The sequence below is a fragment of the Tetrahymena thermophila genome (genome assembly GCF_000189635.1).
Source record: "Tetrahymena thermophila SB210 genomic scaffold scf_8254602, whole genome shotgun sequence".
Taxonomy (NCBI): domain Eukaryota; phylum Ciliophora; class Oligohymenophorea; order Hymenostomatida; family Tetrahymenidae; genus Tetrahymena; species Tetrahymena thermophila.
In genome coordinates this window covers 40732-62152 of record NW_002476372.1, presented here as the reverse complement: position 1 = coordinate 62152, position 21421 = coordinate 40732, and the positions used below count along the sequence as shown (strand labels likewise).

The 21421-nt window shown below is 21.7% G+C and overlaps 5 protein-coding genes across 5 annotated transcripts; all 5 read right to left on the bottom strand. All coding sequences in view use genetic code 6, as the record gives it.

The window, feature by feature from the left end:
• Positions 1 to 673: 673 nt before the first annotated feature.
• On the bottom strand, positions 674 to 2922 carry TTHERM_00954120 (AMP-binding enzyme family protein; the record flags this gene model as incomplete). Its single annotated transcript, XM_001018035.2, has 3 exons — positions 674 to 846; positions 908 to 1149; positions 1211 to 2922. The coding sequence occupies 3 exons, from the start codon at positions 2920 to 2922 to the stop codon at positions 674 to 676; spliced, it is 2127 nt and encodes a 708-aa protein (XP_001018035.2).
• Positions 2923 to 3975: 1053 nt separating this feature from the next.
• TTHERM_000954119 (transmembrane protein, putative) lies at positions 3976 to 4368 on the bottom strand (the record flags this gene model as incomplete). The annotated part of the gene is made up of 2 exons (XM_012798120.1): positions 3976 to 4251; positions 4297 to 4368. The coding sequence occupies 2 exons, from the start codon at positions 4366 to 4368 to the stop codon at positions 3976 to 3978; spliced, it is 348 nt and encodes a 115-aa protein (XP_012653574.1).
• A 1220-nt stretch (positions 4369 to 5588) lies between these two features.
• Positions 5589 to 7829, bottom strand: TTHERM_00954110 (transmembrane protein, putative; the record flags this gene model as incomplete). Its single annotated transcript, XM_001018034.2, has 4 exons — positions 5589 to 5758; positions 5814 to 6061; positions 6135 to 7039; positions 7158 to 7829. 4 exons carry the CDS (start codon positions 7827 to 7829, stop codon positions 5589 to 5591), a joined length of 1995 nt encoding a protein of 664 aa, XP_001018034.2.
• Positions 7830 to 8849: 1020 nt separating this feature from the next.
• On the bottom strand, positions 8850 to 14794 carry TTHERM_00954090 (transmembrane protein, putative; the record flags this gene model as incomplete). The annotated part of the gene is made up of 9 exons (XM_001018032.2): positions 8850 to 9099; positions 9200 to 9398; positions 9841 to 10085; positions 10148 to 11157; positions 11195 to 11273; positions 11318 to 11773; positions 12670 to 12718; positions 12773 to 13017; positions 13086 to 14794. The coding sequence occupies 9 exons, from the start codon at positions 14792 to 14794 to the stop codon at positions 8850 to 8852; spliced, it is 4242 nt and encodes a 1413-aa protein (XP_001018032.2).
• A 2775-nt stretch (positions 14795 to 17569) lies between these two features.
• TTHERM_00954080 (transmembrane protein, putative) lies at positions 17570 to 19810 on the bottom strand (the record flags this gene model as incomplete). The annotated part of the gene is made up of 3 exons (XM_001018031.2): positions 17570 to 17739; positions 17792 to 18039; positions 18105 to 19810. The coding sequence occupies 3 exons, from the start codon at positions 19808 to 19810 to the stop codon at positions 17570 to 17572; spliced, it is 2124 nt and encodes a 707-aa protein (XP_001018031.2).
• Between the last annotated feature and the right edge of the window lie 1611 nt (positions 19811 to 21421).

Sequence of the window (21421 nt, the reverse complement as noted above, 5' to 3'; positions counted from 1 at the left end):
TAACAATAAAGTGAATAATTAAAAAATATATATATATATAATTTTAAACGATAGTATTAAGTTACTTTAAAAATCACCTAAGAAGAAAAAATATCTAATTTAGAGTATTTCATATTTGTTTTATATTTATCTATTTATTTATTTATTTATTTATTGAATTTATTGATTATTTATGATTCTTGTTGTTTGCTGCTTATCTCTTATTAACTAATAGAAAAATCAAAAAATTTTAATTCCTATGAATTTTTTTAATTATATATAAAATCTATCAATAATGACGATTTATTTTTATCTGTAAATTAATAATATGTAAAAGTATATTTTTTAGAACTTTTCTTTTCAAAATTTTTTCAAAAAGGCTTGCTTTTTTATGTTAGTTGTCTTTTAACTAAGTTCTAATTTTAATACCCTAAGAATTAAATGCTAAAATTATTTCAAATATAATTATTCAATAAAAAATGAAATTTAAAGTTTAGTTTAAAATTTTTAAAAAATATTTCTTTATTATGATAAATTAAATAAAATGATTTTATTCATCGAATATAAATAAAATTACATTAAAAATATAAAAAGAATATATTTTATAAACTATTAATTAATAAAATATTTTTATTTTTAAATTTAATTTTTAAGAAAGATAACTTAATTTTGAATAGAAAGTAAAAATAGATTTTCAAATTTTATAGTTCTAAACAATAGATGTTAATATCCTTTAATCTAGATTAGAAGTATTCTATTCTTCTTCTGAACATCTTTTTAGGAATTACTAAAAATATTCTATTTAAAATTTTGGCGACTTTAAAATTGAATATTGCATTTCATAGTGACTTAACTTTTTATCCTTTTCTTAATTAAGCAAAAATTATTAAAATTATCATTAATATATAATATTTATTGCTAAAAATACCTATTTATGCTAAACTGCAATTTGATTTATAAGGCTCAGTATGTAAAAAATTAGAAGAAAAACCTAATAAATGCAGTGCTGCAAGTTGGTCTTTTGTTAAGAGCATCATGACGGCTTTCTTAAGAAATATTATATCCTTCACAAAATTTAAAATATTTAAGTCCTTCTTAACTTACTCTTCAATAATACTTAATGTTAAATCCTTTTGTTGCTTAATTGGAGGATCACATTTTCTAAACAAGCTATTAATTTTTAAATATTTATTATAAATTATATTCGAAAATCACAAACTAAATTAATTACTTCATTTTAAATAAGATATTCGAAAATTTATCAGAAGTACTTCTATTGTTTATTTTTTCTAGAATCTAAGTAAATTTGTTATGCTTCAAATAATTTTTTTAGTTATTTTAATGATTTTATTATGTTTTTGCTAATTAATAGAAAAAATGGTTTTTCTTAATAATCACTTATTTGTTTGTAAAACTGATATTATTTGAATTAATCAAGCTTTAATCTTTTTAGCTAATAGTTATTTAATTTATTGGTGATCCATATGCTATTTATTATTTTAGATTTGAATTATTGAAAGATTAACTTTGTTTATAGCTATTTTCTGCTTTTTTTTAAATGATAAGTTATTCAGCATAAATTTTATCAAATTCCTACTTTTAATTTACTTCTTCTTTAAATTAATATTGATCATTGTACTTTTACAGCTGTTCAGTCGTTTTGTTATTTTAAGATTCAATAGTAATTTCATTAGTATTTAACGTTTAATCTTAATCTAAAAGTGCCTTTTACTTATTTGCAAAAGCAGGTATAAAAATAGGCTAACTGTAATTTTCCTGTAGATCTTCATTAACTCTATCTTTTACACTATCAAACTCCTAATGATTGTTAATATTTGATTATGCTCTATCTTGTTAAAATTATTATTCGCAATTGTTCTATTTTATGATTTTTAAGAAATCATCTTAGTAGAGGTTCTTTAAAAAAAGCATACAGAAATCTTTGTTAATAGACTTTTAAGATGCAAACCTACCAAAAATACCTAAAAGCATTAAAAGATTAAAAGTACTGTTTACTAGAGCAAAAATCTGTGGTAATGTAGGATATTATATTTAGATCTACTAAACGATCTCATCCAAATATATAATCACAGTGCTATAAGCTCCAGCTTTTATTTGCTAAATAGCGTACTACCTATCGTATCCTTAATCTTGCTAAACGTATTGTATAGGAGAAGAAAACACAGAGTTGGATTAAACTACTAATCCCTACTTTATTTAGGTAACCTATTTTTAAGTTTTTAATTGAGTTAGTATAGCCTAATTGGCTACTGTGTAAACGATAGCATTTCTATAGTTAACTTATATTTCTTAAGAGGTGGTGTTGTATTAAGAAGTGAATAGTTTAAATTTTAAAACAGCATTTACACCATTTATAACACTATCTATTTCGCTTTAAGTGGCACAGTTATCAGGAATCGTAGTTTTTAAGCTATCAAGATCTAAGCAGCCATACGTGAATACTTCAATTGATGATTTAAGATTATTTTTTGTACTTAGAGATAGCGTATAATTAGAAACATTTGAAAAATCTAGACAATTGAACCCTTAAAGGTTAGGATCAGTGCATTTAGTTACATTTAGAGGAATAAATGAAGAAAAGCTAGGACTATTATAATATAAGTATGCTATATATACTAAATAAGTTTTGTTTTGTTAGATTTCTTGGTTTCCTGAATCTTAGCCTTACTCAAATCTGAACCCTACCATACTGCTGCTCAACGGAATATCAATTTTGTCTTCTGTAATGAAGCTTTATGATCTAAAAGTTGGTTCTATTTAGTTAGTGAAGAATTACCATATCATGTATATCAAATATGCACATGCTAAGACTATTATTGATAAAGAAAGTAATATTCCAAATAAAGTACCCCTTTTTGTTTATTCATTTCCTATGTAAAATGTAAATTGAGAAGAAAATAAATCTAATTTAGAATAAAGCATTTTTATTTATTTTTCTTTATTTTTAATTGTTTATTATCTATTTTTACTTTAATATTGATTTAAGTTCTACTTATTTTAATTTTTTTCTTATAAATCTTCTTAAGCATGACAAAAGCTAAACAATATATAATTACTATTAAGTTAGTAGAAAAATGCTCAACGGAATATCAATTTTTTCTTCATTAATGAAGTTTTATGATTTAAAATTTAGTTAATTAAAATAATCATATGATTTATATTAAATATACACTCAATAAGATCAGTTTTGATAAAGAAAATAGTATTCCAAATAAATTTCACTTTTGGTTTACTCATTTCCTATGTAAAATATAAATTAAGAATAAAATAAATCTAATTTAGAATAAAAGCATATTTATTTATTTTTTAATTGCTTATTATCTATTTTTACACTAATATTGATTTTCATTCTATAAATTCTACTTAGTTAAATTTTTTTACTTACAGATCCTCTTAAGAATGACAAAAGATCAACAATATACAATTACTGTTAAAATTAGTAGAAAAATGCTCAATTAAATGAAATATATAATAATAGTTAATACTTTTATTTATATATTTTTTATTTTTATTTTATTAAAAACTTGAAACACTAGACACATTAGATGAAACATTTGATACTCATTTTAAGTTTCAAGATTAATTTCATTCATAATTAATGTTTATTCTAAATCTAAAAACGCTTTTTACTTATTAGCAAAAGCAGGAATAAAAATAGGCTAACTATTATTTTCCTGTAGATCTTCTTTAACTCTATCTTTTAACCATCATATTCCTACTGATTTTTAATATCCGATTATACTTTATCTTATTAAAATTATTATTTAAACTTTTCTTATTTTATGATTTTTAAGTAATCACTTTAGTATTTAGTAGATATTCTTTAAAAAAAGCATACAAAAATCTTTTTTAACAAATTTTTGAGATACAAACCTACCAAAAACACCTAAAAGTATAAAAAGAGTAATAGTACTATTTACTAGAGCAAAAACATGTGGTAATGTAGGATATTATATTTAGATCTACTAAGCGATCTCATTGAAATATATAACTGCAGCGCTGTATGCTACAGCTTATATTTGCTAATGAGCATACTGAATCTTGGCCTTACTCAAATCTGAATACTACCATACTTCTGCTCAACGGAATATCAATTTTATCTTCTGTAATCAATCCTTATGATCTAAAAGTTTGCTCTATTTAATTAGTGAAGATTTACCATATCATGCATATTAAATATGTATATTCTAAGGCTATGATTAATAAAGAAAGTAATATTCCAAATAAACTGCCCCTTTTTCCTTTTTTTTTCTTATTACATATATAAAATATAAATTTGTAAGAAAATTAACATACTTTTGAATAAACATTTTTCTTTATTTTCCTATATTTTTTAATGATTATTATCTATCTGCTTTAAACTTACATAGATTTTTATTCAATAAATTCTACTTACTTTGATTTTTTTATTCATAAATCCTCTAAATTTTAGCAAAATTTCAATAATATTCAATAATTTAAATTGGAAAAAGGTTAGCGTTTTTTATTTAATTCTTCTTAACTTACAAATCTTCATTACTATTTATTTATCCATTATTTTCCTAACTTTTAGTTCAGTAATTAATTGGGATTGCGCTCATGCGCTCGTGCTCATCAAAATTTTTAATTTTTTCATAATTCCATTTCTGTTTATTAAAATAAAAAATATATGTTTTAAAATATTAAAAATACTTGGTATTGACACAATTGTGAAGAAATTAAATAAATGAGCTAAAATACAAACTAACTTGGAATTCAATTTGTTACTTGTAATTTAAAATTCAATTAAATTATTTTTTTTCGCAAGCAATAGTATTAATTGTGCTAAAATTACTTTTAATAATCCCAAAAGCCTTTATAATTCAGTATAATATACAATATTACAATATAATTTCATCATCAAGACATATAGCTGCAACTATGTAAACTCAAACATTTATTTTATATAGAATATATTGTTTATCCAATCCTTAGTTTTACAAAATATATTGTTTTACATAATAAAATATAGAGCTAGTTTTAATTAATTTCAGTAACCTATTTTTAGATTTTTAATTATGCAATAAACTAAGCCTAAAAATAACTATAAAAATTTATTCATACTTTTAAGTAAATTGTTGCTTTAACTATAAAATATTTTATATAATATTAAAAACTTGATAGATTACCACATAAATTGATTTATTTTTAACAAAAAAAAAATCAATTTTTTATTCTCATAACATGTTTGAAAATTGATTTTCTCTATTATCTTTCTAAAAAAGTCTTTAAATTTTGCCAGTTTTGAGATAATAATTGAATAACAAAAAAAAGAATAATTTTTCTGGAACAATTTTTTTATTTTTTATAACAACTGCAATGGTAAATAAATTCATTTATTTTCTCGCTATCCACACATTTTAAATATATAAATTCATTATAATTTTTAATAGACTTGGCGTATGACTTTTCATTTAAATAAAATTAATGCTGCTTTTTGGTTGCTTAATAAATTTTTTTTTTAATTATCAATAAATTAATTAGAACAGCTCCTGGTTAAAAATTAATAATTATAAGTAAATTTTTTTAAAAAAAAAGCTTTAAGACACCAATAAAAATACAAAAAAAACTCAACAATTTATAGTTTTTTAAATAGATAGTAATATTTTTTTGTCTAATACACTTAATTGTTTGTTGTTAGTGCATCTTTAAATGAACTTATTACAGTAATTCTATTGCAGAATTTTAGATTAATATATCGCAAACTATACTTCAAATGGAGTCAAGCTTTTGAATTTTTCTGAAAAATATTTTTTTAAATTTATGAATAAGAGTAGTTAGTTAATTAAATTTACCAGAATAATTCCTGCCAGCATCTTTATTTTTAAAATCTAATTGTAAGAATTTTTATGAGCATCCAACCAACTGCAATGACGCTAGCTAATCTTCTGTCAGCAGCAGCATAATTGCTTTCTTCAAAAACAGCATATCTTAAAAAAAGTTCAAAATATCCATATCGTTTTCAATTTACTCTTTAATTTAATTTTTTTCTTCTGGCTTCAATCCATTACTTATTACTTGTTTTTTGAAGCCTTTTTCTAGTCTATAAAAAAGAAATAAATAAACAAAATTTTAACAATTTTTGAACAGTTTGAAAAAATTAATTAATTTCTTACTTCAAATTAGAAATCAGAGGTTTGACTAAATTGCCAAATTAAGTGTTATGAATGGCCAATATTTGGTTTTTGTAATTTTTTAAATTATTTTCTTCTTTTTTGTTTTCACTTTAGTCATTACGCTAAAGTTTAATTTTTTTGAAATAGCATTTCGCTTTTTTGTTTATGGTACTAAAGAATGGCTTTTAAGTCTCATTTTGAATGGACTCATTTTGTTAACTAACTTAGGATTTGCAAGATTCTGACTCTAAAATTGAATCAAAAATATTATCTAAGTTTTACTCTTGATTATTAATATATATATTAGGATTTTGCTACTCTGGATTAAACTTGCATTAAACTGATTTTACTTGGCTTGAGGCCAAACTGCCTTAAATCTTAAGTAATTCTTTTTATGGGTTATTGCTATTTGATTGGCTGCTTTGTAAATTAGATGAAAAATCATAATCCAATGAAGACTTCTACTTACTTCTAAAATAAGGAACAATTACTAGTGAATTAGAATTAAATTCTTAATTTTCATCATTTTCTTTCTCTCCTGGTTTTTGTTCTTCTATTTTCTACTCATCTCTTTTTAAATTGGTTTATTATTCTGACTGTAATTATTAGGTAGGTTATGATTGCAAAGGCTCCTCATTACTTATATTGTTAGATTTTAATATCTGTAAATAATTTTCGAGATACAAGTTCTTAAAAAAGACCATTAGCAATTCATTATTCATAACGTGTTTTGAGATTAATCTTCCAAAAACTCCTGAAAACATTAGAAGAGTAAAAATAGTATAAATTTGCGCTAATGCTTGTGGAAGAGAGAGGTATTAAATTTTATTGAACAATTTCATCTAGGAAAATAAAAGCACAACTAAAAGCCCCTATTCCTACTTCTTGTTAAGCTTGTAAGCGATCTAAAGTTTAAAATTATTAACTATGAGATATCGGAGATGAAAACGAAGTAGATGATTGAATAAAAGCTCCTTGCTAAATCTAAGTAATTTGTTTCTGTGACTTTAAGTAGGTTAATACTTGTTGACTTGAAAGTGGGTTTATATACGCATTTCTATAGTTAACCTGAATCTGTTGAGAAGTTGTATTGTATTAAGAAGTAAATAGTTTAAATTATAAAGATGTGTTAATATTATTAATCATGTCATCGATATCTGCTTCGCTAGCGCAATTATCAGGTACAGTCGTCTTTACTTAGTCTGTGTCTATGCATCTATAAGTGAAAATGTATAGTTATGACCCAAAGTTTCCTTTAGTATTGAGGCTCAACTTAAGATCTGTAATATTAGAGAAATCCAAACAGTGAAAGCCTTCAAGACTTGGGCTTGTGCAGTCTATTATATTTAAAGGTATCAAATTATAGTTACCCTCATCATGCAAATAATAGAAGGCGTAGTACTAAAAGTATGTTTAATTTTAGTTTGGTTAAATACCATACTTAAATTAGAAACCGACATAGTTATTATCTTTATCAATATCTACTTGCCCTTCAGTAATGAAGCTTTAAGTCTTAAAATTTGGGTCGATTTCATTATTGAAGTATAGTCTTAAAATGTAAATGAAGTAATAGAATGTAATGACCAAGACTACCAAAGATAAAATAGTCCCAAATAAAGTACCTTTCTATTTTTATTTCTTGCCAATACAAAACTAGAATTGAGATGAAAATAAATCTAATTTTGAATAGATCATGTAAATTTATTTATTTAATTATTTTTTAATTCTTACTATTTCTTTCTTTCTTTTACATAATTGATTATAATTTTTTTAGTATCAACGTTCAAAATTTATAGTCTAAACACTCCTAATTTTACAAACTAATAAACCATATTTTTTATTTGAATTTTAATATAAATAACTTTCACTTAACTAAAAAGGTTATTATAGCAAAACAGAATTATAGTTGATTTTTTGCAATAAAATCAAAATATATAATCGTTTTTATTGTTGCAATATATTCTGCTAAACTACTCAATATTAATCATAATAATAAATAGTAGATAATAATTATAAGGTATTATCATTAATTATAAATCATTTATTTATTTTTTTTAATAAAACAGATTTTATTGAAATTTTATTAATAGAAAATAATAAAAATAAGAGAGTAGTGGAATTTTAATCTTAAACATTTGATAAATAATTAATAATTAATCAATAAAAACAATAAATAAATAAATAAATAAATAAATAAATAAATAAAATAAATGAACAAAAAACAGACAAAGAAAATTAGGAAGGACTTGATTAAATTTATTATGTTTAAGATAAGAAGAATAATTTAATGTTTTAAAACGAAAATTGAATATAAAGTATTATTGGAAGAAAATATTATCAATAAAGTCAATCCATAATTAGTTTTTATCTCTAAAACCTAGAATAAATAAACAGAATATAAGCATTGCAAAAAATCCTCTTCATTTTTTTTGTCAAAATAGTCTCTCTCGTAAAATTGACGATCTATTTTTAAAAATATTGTCTCAAAAAACAGACGATTAAAGATGATTTAATTTGCAAACTATCTTCAAAATGTTTATATCATTATTAATTTTATTTTTTAATATTAAAATTAAACAAACAATATATAATAAACAGTATGTTCAATCAAAGATATTATCTTTATTTCATATTTTAGCACCAATTAATAAATAGTCTTTTAGATAGAAACCTCTTTAAGTAAAGATGATATAATTATAAATAAATATTTTTATTTCAAATTTGTTTTATTAATATATATATAACTTTGATTGATCTTACTTACAAAAATATAATTTAAATCCATAAACTCTATTCATACACACACATACACATACATATATAAATTTTATAATATTTTCTATATTTTATTTATATGTTTAAATTTAGGTTTTTAGTTTTGATTAATTTATCATTCTAAATTGATATAAATTTATCTATAATAAAATTATCTTTAATATATCTAAGGCCTGTGTAACTCCTCCTCCTATCGATTATAAAAACAAAGATAATAAGTTATATTTATTTATGTATAGTTTATTAATTATAAAAGTAAGCAAATTAATTCTAAATATTTTGAATTTTACAATTATTCAATAAAAGTATCAGCAACTGGTTCTATTTTAATTAAATGAGGATATTTTTCTAAAATCTTTGTCAATTAGGTTTTATGAATTATTTGAACACCTTTAATAAACAAACTTCTAAATATATCTACAGCTGTTAAGGTAACTGAGATTATGATATAATACATTGTAGTTAGTTCATAATGGCTTAAATTTTTATCTGTTTGTTTTTTAATTAAATAAAAATTTTAAAAATGTTATCTAATAATAATTTATATTTTGTATTGAGTTATTTTTTAAACATATAAGCAAAAAATTTAATTCTAAATATTTTAAATATTACTATTATTTAATAAATGAATCAGTCAGCAACTGGGTCTATTTTAATTAAGTGAGGATAAAATTCTAAAATCAATGTCACTTAGGTCTTACAAATTATTTGAACACCTTTATAAAAAGTTCTAAATCTACTACTGTTAAAGCAACTTAGATTGTGATATAATAAATTGTAGTTCATAATGGCTTAAATTTTTATCTATTTATTTATTTATTTATTTATTTAAATGTTAGATAAATTAAAATAAATAGATATTAATTATATGAAGTGATAAATTATAATTTTTTATAAATGAATTAATCGTTTAATATTAGTAAAATGTTACCTAATTATTTATGTTTTGTATTCAACTCTTTAAAATTTAAATCTAGAATATTTTAAGAGCAGCCTATTAATTGTAATGCAGCAAGTTAGTCTTAACTTAGTAAGATCATAATGGCTTTTTTGAGAGTAATCATTTCTTATAAAAAGGTTTAAATGTCCAAATTTTTTTTGATTTGATAATCTATTTGTAATAGCTAATTATCATTAAGACCTGTTATTTTTTTTATTTTTTTTCTTTTACATAGACTTTATTAAAATTATTAAATATTTTTTAATTCAAAATATATAAATAATAAATAAATAAATACCTCAATCGGAATATTAGTTTCTAAATCTTATTTGATAAAGATGAGTTTTAAATAGTTAAAAACTTTAGTACTTATTCACTAAAATTTAATTGCTATTATTACTATTATTATTATTATGTGCTCTGTTCAGAATCTTGTGATTAAATTTTCTAGTCTTGATTTTTTCTATCAAACTTAGATTAATTGTTCTATTTTTTTTTGCTATTGGCAAATGTTATCATTTCTTTAAAATTACTTTTAGTTTAGCGTGATTGTGATATTTGGCTTTTAGTTATGCTATAACTACTTAGATTTAGTTTCTGAATTGAATTTGTTTCTTGTTTTATTTAAAAATTATCTTCTTTGTCTATAAAGTTGTCTTCTTTTTAGAATTCTGGAATAGTATTATCCTATTTTTAATAATTATTTTCAGATAAAATTAAAGAGTTTTTTATTTTTTAGTTAGATTCAATTTAATTTTCTTTTTTATGTCTATTTAGCATATTATTTGAATCCAATTAACACTTCATTTTGCTCATAAATTTTGGAATTGAGTTTGATATACTTCTTTCGTCTTCATCTTTTGATTCATTAAATGAGACTGATTTATCTTCTATTTATTTAGAAAAGTCTCTATCTTTATCTTAGTCTTATTATTATTATTATTAATATTATTATTATTATTGCTGTTATTATTGTTGTTATTATTAGAACAGATTTGAACCCTGATCGACTTATTGGTCATTATAAAGGCCATTATCTTTTAAAATTTATAAATATTTATCTTAGAACATGCTCTTTAAAAATGATATAAAAAGATCTTTTCTAATTGAACTCTAAGAGACCTTCCTACCTAAAATGCCTAAAAACATCAAACATGTAAAAATGCTACTAACAAAAGAGAAAACTTAGGGAAGAGTTTAATATTAAATTTCTATTTACTAAACAATCTCATCCGGATTGATAAAAACACAACTATAGCTTCCTATACCGATTGCTTAAAATGCATATTATCTGTCTACATTTTAGTCCTACTGATTATATTAAATTGGAGATTAGAAAACTTACTCTTATTAAATCAAGGCACCTTATTTTACTGAGGTAATTTGGAGTTAACTTTTTATTTATGTTAGTATTTACTAATTCGCTACTGTGTAAACAATTGAGTTTCGATAATAGCTTTAAATTTACCTAGACGAAGTGTTGTACTGAGAGGTAAATAGCTTAAGTTTCAATCCAGAATTAACTCCATTAATTAAATTATCAATATCTGTTTAGTTTGCACAATTATTAGGTATGGTAGTCTTTTGAAGATCGAGATCTAAACAACCATAAGTAAAAATTTAAATTTAAGATAACAAATTGTTTTAAGTATTTAAAGAGAGAGAATTATTTTATAGCTTTGAAAAATCAAGACACATAAATCCTACTAAATTTGGATTTGTACAGTTTATGATATCTAGCTAAACGGTAATAGATGAATCATTATTTCTTTGAAAAAATTGAGCCATATAAACTAAAAATGTCTTATTTTATAGATCTAAATTTAAATTAGGATTTGAATTTACATCAAAGTCAAATTTGAAGGCTATTAAATCATTGCTTAGTGTGATATTAACAAAATCATTAGTAATAATGTTCTGCGATCTAAAATTTGGTTGAATTTAGTTTAAAAAATATTGCCTCATGATATAAATAAAGTATGACAAAGTAGGGATTATAACTAAAAAAGTAAGAAATGTTCCTAACAGTGTACCTTTTTTAGAGTAACTACTGCTCACGTTAAACGAAAACTAAGAAGAAAATAAATCTAATTTAGAGTAAATCATATTTTTATTTATCTTTGATTATTTATTTATTTATGATTCTACTTTGCTTTGCTATTATTTATGATTCTACTTTACTTGTCTTATTTTTTATTAACTAATAGGACAAAACAGAAATTTTAATTGCTTTGAATCGTTTAAGTATTATAAAGAACTTACCAATAAGTGATGATTTATATTTGTTATGTAAATTATTTATTGTAAAAGAGTATATATATATATATATATATTAGAACTTTTCTTACAAATATTTCTTTGCAAAAAGACTTGTTTTTGTTTGATGCTTTAATAGTAATTTTAATCATATTAGAATTAAAAGCCAAAATTATTAAAAAATAACTCTACTATAAAAATTTTTAAATTTTGAAAATTAGAATTTACTTCTAAAGTTTTTTAACTTTGAAAGTTAGAATTAACTTCTAAAATTATTTATATTTTTTTTATTATTATATTTTTATGATAAATCTAATTTTTATTCATAAAATATAAAAAAAAAGTTTATTTAATTAACTATGAAATGATAAAATATTTTTATTTTTGAATTTAATTTAATAAAGTTAACTTAATTCTGCATAGAACTTAAAAATAAAATTTCAAATTTGATAACTGTTAATAATAGATGTTAATATTCTTTAATCTAAATTAGAGGTGTTTTCTTCATGTTCTGAACATCTTTATAGGAATTGCTCAAAATATTCTATTTAAAATTTTGGTTACTTTAAAATAGAATATTGCATTTCATAGTGGCTTAATTTTTTATCCTTTTCTTAATTAAGAAAAAATTGTTAAAATTATTATTAATTTTGATTGCTAAAAATACCTAATTGTGCTAAGCTGCAATCTGATTTATAAGGCTCAGTATGTAAAAAATTTGAAGAAAAACCTAATAAATGTAGTGCTGCAAGTTGGTCTTTTGTTAAGAGCATCATGATGGCTTTCTTAAGAAATATTATATCCTTCACAAAATTTAAAATATTTAAGTCCTTTTTAATTTATTCTTCAATAATACTTAGTGTCAATTCATTTTGTTACTTAATTGGATGATCACATTTTCTAAACAAACCACTAGTTTTTTAATATTATTTTGAAAAATAACAAACTAAAATTAATTAATTAATTAATTAATTAATTACTTCATTTTAAATAAGATTTTCTAAAATTTATCAGAAGTAGTTCTATCATTTATTTTTTCTAGAATTTAAATATATTTGTTACTCTTCAAATCAGTTTTTTAGCTCTTTTAATGATTTTCAGTTTTTGAAAATTGTTTGAAAAAGAATTTTTTCTTCACAAACGTTTATTTGCTTGATAAAATGAAATTATTTGAGTTAATCAAGCTTTAATCTTTTTAGTTATTACTTAATTAGTTTGTCGGAGATCCATATGATATTGATTCTTATAAATTATAATTGTTTAAGAATTAACTTTACTTATTGTTCTTTTCTGCTTTCTACGAAGTGATAAGTTATTCAGCATTAAATTTTTCAAATTCTTACTATTATTCTATTTCTTGCTTAAACTTATATCCATCATCACATTTTTAATGCTGATCAGTCATTTTGTTATTTTAAGTTTCAAGATTAATTTAATTAGTATTAAATGTTTATTCTAAATCTAAAAGTGCCTTTTACTTATTAGCAAAAGCAGGAATAAAAATAGGCTAACTATAATTTTCCTGTAGATCTTCATTTACTCTATTTTTTTAACCATCATATTCCTCCTGATTTTTAACATCCGATTATATTTTATCTTATTAAAATTATTATTCACAATTTTCTTATTTTATGATTTCTAAATAATCATTTTAGTAGAGATTCTTTAAAAAAAGCATACAGAAATCTTTGTTAATAGACTTTTAAGATGCAAACCTACCAAAAATACCTAAAAGCATTAAAAGTGTAATAGTACTATTTACTAGAGCAAAAACCTAAGGTAATGTAGGATATTATATTTAAATCTACTAGACAATCTCGTCTAAATATATAACTGCAGTGCTATAAGCACCAGCTTTTATTTACTAAAGAGCATATTGCCTATCATATCCTTAATCTTGCTAAACATATTGTATTGGAGAAGAAAACACAGAGTTCGATTAAACTATTAATCCCTACTTAATTTAGGTAACCTATTTTTAAGTTTTTAATTAAGTAAGTATAGCCTAATTGGCTACTGTGTAAACGATAGCATTTCTATAGTTAACTTATATTTCTTAAGACGTGGTATTGTATTAAGAAGTGAATAGTTTAAATTTTAAAACAGCATTAACACCATTTATAACACTATCTATTTCATTTTAAGTGGCGCAGTTATCAGGAATAGTAGTTTTTAAACTATCAAGATCTAAGCAGCCATACATGAATATTTCAATTGTAGATTTAAGATTACTTTTTGTGCTTAGAGATAGCGTATAATTAGAAACATTTGAAAAATCTAGACAATTGAACCCTTAAAGGTTAGGATCAGTGCATTCAGTGACATTTAGAGGAATAAATGAAGAAAAGTTTGGACTATTATAATACAAATATGCTATGTATACTAAATAAGTTTTGTTTTGTTAAATTTCTTGGTTTCCTGAATCTTAGCCTTACTCAAATCTGAACCCTACCATACTGTTGCTCAACGGAATATCAATTTTGTCTTCTGTAATGAAGCTTTATGATCTAAAAGTTGGTTCTATTTAGTTAGTGAAGAATTACCATATCATGTATATCAAATATGCACATGCTAAGACTATTATTGATAAAGAAAGTAATATTCCAAATAAAGTGCCCCTTTTTGTGTGCTTGTTGCCTATGTAAAATGTGAATTGTGAAGAAAATAAATCTAATTTTGAATAAAGCATTTTTCTTTAATTTCGTTTATTTATTAATTGTTAATTTCTATTTATATTAATTATCTTTCAATAAATTCTACTTAATTTGATTTTTTTTGCTTATAAATCCTACTAAGCTTTTATAAAAGCTTGAAAAAAGCTCAACATTATACAATTTCTATTAAAATTAGTAGAAAAATTAATGCTCAATGAAATATCAAATTGATCTTCTGGGATGAAGTTTTTTAATATCTTAAAGTTGATTCTATTTATTTAATTAATGAAAAATAACCATTTCATGATATTAAATATGCACACGCTAAGATGACGATTGATAAAGAAAGCTATATTCCAAATATAGAGTTTTTATTTATTTATTTATTAATTGCTTGTCTAAATAAAATATAAATTGCAAAGTTAATTTTGATTAAAGCATTTTTCTTTATTTTCCTTTATTTCTTAATTGTTTATTACTATTTTTATCCTTACATCGATTGATATTCATTCAATAAATTCAACTTACTTTGATTTTTTTACTTATAAATCCTCTTAAAATTGGCTTAAGATCAACAATATATTCAATTGCTATTAGAATTTAAAGTAGAAAAAGGTCAGCATTTTTTATTTAATTCTTCATAGGTTGTCGATTACTTATTTATTTTCCTATCTGTTAGTTCTTATAATCTTTAGTTTCAAAGAAATTATTAAAAGTTACAATCTTACTTTTTTTATTGTTTAAAAATAATATTCTATATAGATTTACTGCTTACTACATACAAAAATATATAATAGGTAAATTGAACAACAAATATTACTATTATATTAATTTATATTCACTTATTTTTATTATTAATATTGTCATCCTTCCTTCTTCTACTTCCATTTCTGTGTATTAAAATAAAAAATATATGCCTTAAAATATAAAAAACACTTGATATAGGAACAATTGTGAAGAAATCATATCAATAAGCAAACAAGCAAAAAAACTAGGCATTCAACATCTTGCTTTTATTTAGAAAAGCAATTAATTTCAATTCTTTTTAGCAAACAATGATCATTATTGTATTAATATTACTATTAATTAGCTCAAAAGCCTTTGTAATTCAATGTACTCTATGTAAAACAATGCAATATCATCAAGATATATAGCTGCAGCTAAGTAAGCTCAAGCTTTTATATGCTATAGAGTATATATTACATAGTTTATCTTTAGTTTTACTAAATATATTGTGTAAGATAAGAAAATATAGAACTAGTTTCAATTAATTTAAGTAACCTATTTTTAGGTTTTTAATTATGTTAAATTAGCCTGTTCTGTATAAGCGATTGTGAATATATAAAACTAACTTATTCATCTACAAAGATTTTTTTATTATATTAAAAAAGTAAACTGCTTAAATATTAAAACAGTTTCACGTTATTAAAAGCATATCTATTTTATTTTACTATTTTATTCTCTACAACTTTAAAAAATTTCGTACATAACTAATTGCTAATTCAGTTTAGTTTTTATTAATAATGTAAACTGGTTGTTTTTTAAATTATTGTTTTATAATAAATTTAAGTATTCTGATTTTATTTTAAAAAAGTAATCCTATATTCACTTACAAATAAAAAAAATTAATTTTATTTTATTTTTTCAATTGATCAGCATTATTTTAACTTCATAATTTTAAAATTAAAATTACAATAATAATATTCAAACTAACTAATAGGTTGGAATTCTCAATTGACAACTAAAAAAATGAGTTATTCAGATTGAATGTTTTATTCATAATTTGATTCCATATAATCTATGTCTAGTTTAATAAAATTTAGATTAATTATTTAAAATAGTGTACTATCAAAAATAACCATAAATTAATTTTGAAGCAAGTGAGTGAGTAGCTCAGTAGTAACTATGAACATATTTAAATTGTGTAATAATCTAAAAGCAAATTATTGAAATAATTATAAAATATTTTATCCAATATTAAAAACTTGATAGATAACCAAAAAAGTTGATTTTAACTAATAGTTTTTATATTATTTTTGTTTTCACAACAGGATTACAAATTCATTGTTTCTTTTTCAATAAATTTTAATTTATCATCCTATAATAAATAGTCTTAAAATTTTATCATTTTTGAGGGTATAATTTAATAACATAAAAAATAATTATCAAAATATATACATAAATATATACTTTAAATTAAATTATTGTGTTTATTATAAAATATTTTATTGAATATTAAAAACTTGATAGATTATCACATTAATTTACTTTTATAAAAGAATAAATTTTTCGTTCTTATAACAGGTTTAAAAACAAACTGATTGTCTCTATTTCAATAAATTATAATTTATCATTCAATAATAGTCTTAAAATTTTACCAGTTTTGAGTTGATAATTGAATAACAAAAAAGAAAAATTTTTCTGGAACATTTTTTTTATTTCAAATAAAAACAGCAATGATAAATTAACGCATTTATATACTTGCTAACTACACATTTTAAATATATAAATTGACTATTTATTAATAGAGTTAGCATATATCTTCTTTTTTTAGCAAAATTAATATATACTTTTTCTTTCTGCTTTTTCGATTGCTTTAGAAACTTTTTAATTCTAATTAATAAGGTGCTACTTACATTTCTATTAATTAGAATTGCTTGAATTTTAAAAAAATAAATTTTATGAATTACAAAAAGTTTTTTTAGTTATTAATAAACTAGAACAGCTACTGACTGAAAATAATTAATAATTATAAGTAAATTATTTAAAAAAATAAAGCTTTAAAACACCAATTAAATAACAAAAAAAACTCAACAATTCATAGTTTTTTATATAGATAGTAATATTTTTTTGTCTAATACACCTAATTGTTTGTTGTTAGCGCATCTTTAAATGAACTTATTACAGTAATTCTATTGCAGAATTTTAGACTAATATATCGCAAACTATACTTCAAATGGAGTCAAGCTTTTTAATTTTTCTGAAAAAAAAAATATAAATAAATGAATAAGATCAATTTATTTTTTATTTACCAGAATTATTCCAGCCAACATCTTGATTTTTAAAATCAAATTGTAAGAATTATTTTGAGCATCCAACCAACTGTAATGACGCTAGCTAATCTTCTGTTAGCAGCAGCATAATTGCTTTCTTCAAAAAGAGCAAATCTTAATAAAAATTCAAAATATCCATATCATTTTCAATTTACTCTTCAATTTGGTTTCGTTCTTCTGGTTTCAATCCATTAATCGTTTTTTGAAGCTTTTTTCTACAAGGTAGACTATAAAAAATAAAGCAAATTTTAATAACTTTTGAAAAACTTGAAAAAATTAATTAATTTCTTACTTCAAATTAGAAATTAAAGGTTTGACTTTATTACTAAATTAAGTGCTATGAATGGTCAATATTTAGTTTTTGTAGTTTTTTTAATTATTTTCTTCTTCTTTTTTGTTTTCACTTTAGTCTTTATGTTAAAGATCAACTTTTTTGAAATAGCATTTTGCTTTTTTGTTTAAAGGACTTAAGAATAACTTTTAACTCTCAGTTTGAATAGGCTCATTTTGTTAACTAACTTAGGATTTACAAGATTCTGGCTCTACAATTGAATCAAAAATGATATTTAAGTTTTACTCTTGATTATTAATATATATATTAGGATTTTGTTAGCCTGAATTAAACTTGCATTAAACTGATCTTATTTAGCTTTAGCTCGAGGTCAAACTGTCTTAAATCTTAACTAGTTCTTATGGATTATTGCTATTTGATTGGCTGCTTTGTAAATTATATGAAAAATCGTAATCCAATTAAGACTTCTACTTACTTCTAAAAGATGGGACAATTACTTGCGAATTAGCATCAAACTCTTAATTTTCATCATATACTTTCTCTCCTCCTTTTTTTTCTTCGATTTTATACTCATCATTTTTTAAATTGGTTTATTATTCTTACTGTAATTATTAGGTTGGTTATTATTGCAAAGGCTCCTCATTACTTATATTGTTAGATTTTAATATCTGTAAATAATTTTCAAGATACAAGTTCTTAAAAAAGACCATTAGCAATTCGCTATTCATAACCTGTTTTGAGATTGATCTACCAAAAACTCCTAAAAACATTAGAAGAGTAAAAATAGTATAAATTTGCGCTAACACTTGAGGAAGAGAGAGGTATTAAATCTTTATGTATTGAACAATTTCATCTGGGAAAATAAAAGCACAACTAAAAGCCCCTATTCCTACTTCTTGTTAAGCTTGTAAGCGATCTAAAGTTTAAAATTATTAACTATGAGATATCGGAGATGAAAACGAAGTAGATGATTGAATAAATGCTCCTTACTGAATAGAAGTAATTTGTTTCTGTGACTTTAAGTAGGTTAATACTTGTTGACTTGAAAGTGGGTTTATAAAGGCATTTCTATAGTTAACTTGAATCTGTTGAGAAGTTGTGTTGTATTAAGAAGTAAAAAGTTTAAATTCTATACCTGAGTTAATATTATTAATCATGTTATTGATGTCTGTTTCGCTAGCACAATTGTCAGGTACAGTTGTCTTTACTTAGTCTGTATCTATACATCTATAAGTGAAAATGTATAGTTATGACCCAGAGTTTCCTTTAGTATTGAGGCTCAACTTATGATCTGTTATATTAGAGAAATCCAAGCAGAGAAAGCCTGCAAGACTTGGGCTTGTGCAGTCTATTATATTTAAAGGTATCATAGTATAGTTACTCTGATCTTGCAAATAGTAGAAGGCGTAGTACTAAAAGTATGTCTAATTTTAGTTCGGTTGAATGCCATACTTAAATTAGAAACCGACGTAGTTATTATCCATATCCATATCTATTTGTCCTTCAGTAATGAAGCTTTAAGTCTTAAAATTTGGGTCGATTTCATTACTGATGTATAGTTTTAAAATGTAAATGAAGTATGAGAAAGTAGTGATCACGACTACCGAAGATAAAATAGTCCCAAAGAGAGTACCTTTCTTTTTTTATTTGCTCCCAATCCCAAACTAGAATTGAGATGAAAATAAGTCTAATTTTGAATAAATCATGTATATTTATTTTTTTAATTATTTTTTAATTCTTCCTATTTATTTATTTCTTTCTTTTTTATAATTTATTATATATATTTTTTTAATGTCAACATTAAATTTATAATCTAATCACTAACTATTTATCAGTGTAAAATAAAGACACTTACTTGATTTTATATGCTAAATAAGCATAATTTTTATTTGAAAAGACCCCGGTTTTAATAAAAATAGCTTTTACATAACCAAAAAAAAAGGCAATTATAACAAAACAGAATTATTATTGATTTTTTATAAGTAACATCAAAATATATACATTATTTTATAATATGTTTTTTATTGAAGTTTAATGTTTTTAAATAATATTTTTCATATTATTCAATTATTTTAATTAATTATGTAAATATTTTAAATCAAATTTTATTTTCGTTTTTTCTAAATGGTATTTTTTTATTAAATTATTTAAAGCATTTTACTTTCTTAATTTTTTTTTAAAAACAAATCACTTTCTAAAAAGCTTTTTCTCAATTTGTTAGATTAAATAACTGCTATATTTATTTATTTAATTTGTGTTAGATTATTTGTTATGTATTTTCTTGTTTTTTTTCTTGATTCTTCTATAATACAAATATCATAATAAATTAATTTACTTTTATTTGACTCTAATTGCCTTAAAATTCATTGATTTACTTACCTTTTGAATTAGAAAATAAACCCATAAGCTTTAAATTTTATTTAAAAGCTTGAACTAGTATATTATTTTTTATCAATACTAAATATGTCTGATTTTAATCTAAATATTTTTTCTCCTTTTTTAAATTTTTAGAGAATCCATAAATAATCAGATTTTCCTTCCTTTTTTTTATTTATTTATTGTGTTTTTAAAATTATTTTTTATTAGAAATTTGTCTTTTTACCATATTTCTTTTAATTGTAATTAGTAATTGAAGTTATTAAATTGCTTCTATTATGTTTATTGCTACTAATTTATAGTATGTGGTGAATAATTAATTATAATTTTCTTATAATTTATGGTTGATTTAATAATCTAAGTAATACTTACTTCTACTATTCTAAATCACAATTAAAAAAATCACATTCAGTATAAATTTTGTTTATTAAAAGACAATTATTATTTTTGGAATCAATCTATTTTTTTAAAAGCAGCATGAAGTGCTTTATTAATAGAGTATTAGGAAGCTAATTTCTTAAAATTTCTTAAAAAATTAAGAAAGTTAATATAAAATTTACCAGAAAAAAACCTAAGGGTAAATATGGAAATTAAATTTATACTTGCTAAGTTAACTTGGATATGAGGAATTTTATATGCAGAGCCAAATTTATTAAAATTATTTTTCATAGCTAATTTTAAAATAAATAATTAAAATAAGCTTTCAGCAAAATATAAAAATGTATTTATTTATTCTTTTTAATAATATCAATTAAATTTAATTAATTAATTTATTTTCTAAAAAATAAATATATTTTATAATAAATAAATAGGGAGATTTTTATTTTTATTAAATTCAAAATTACAAAAATTCATTATTAATTTATTAATATTAATTATCATCGCCTATTAAAATTAAAGATTTATTTTACTCTACTATTTTATAATTTTAATATTTTGTA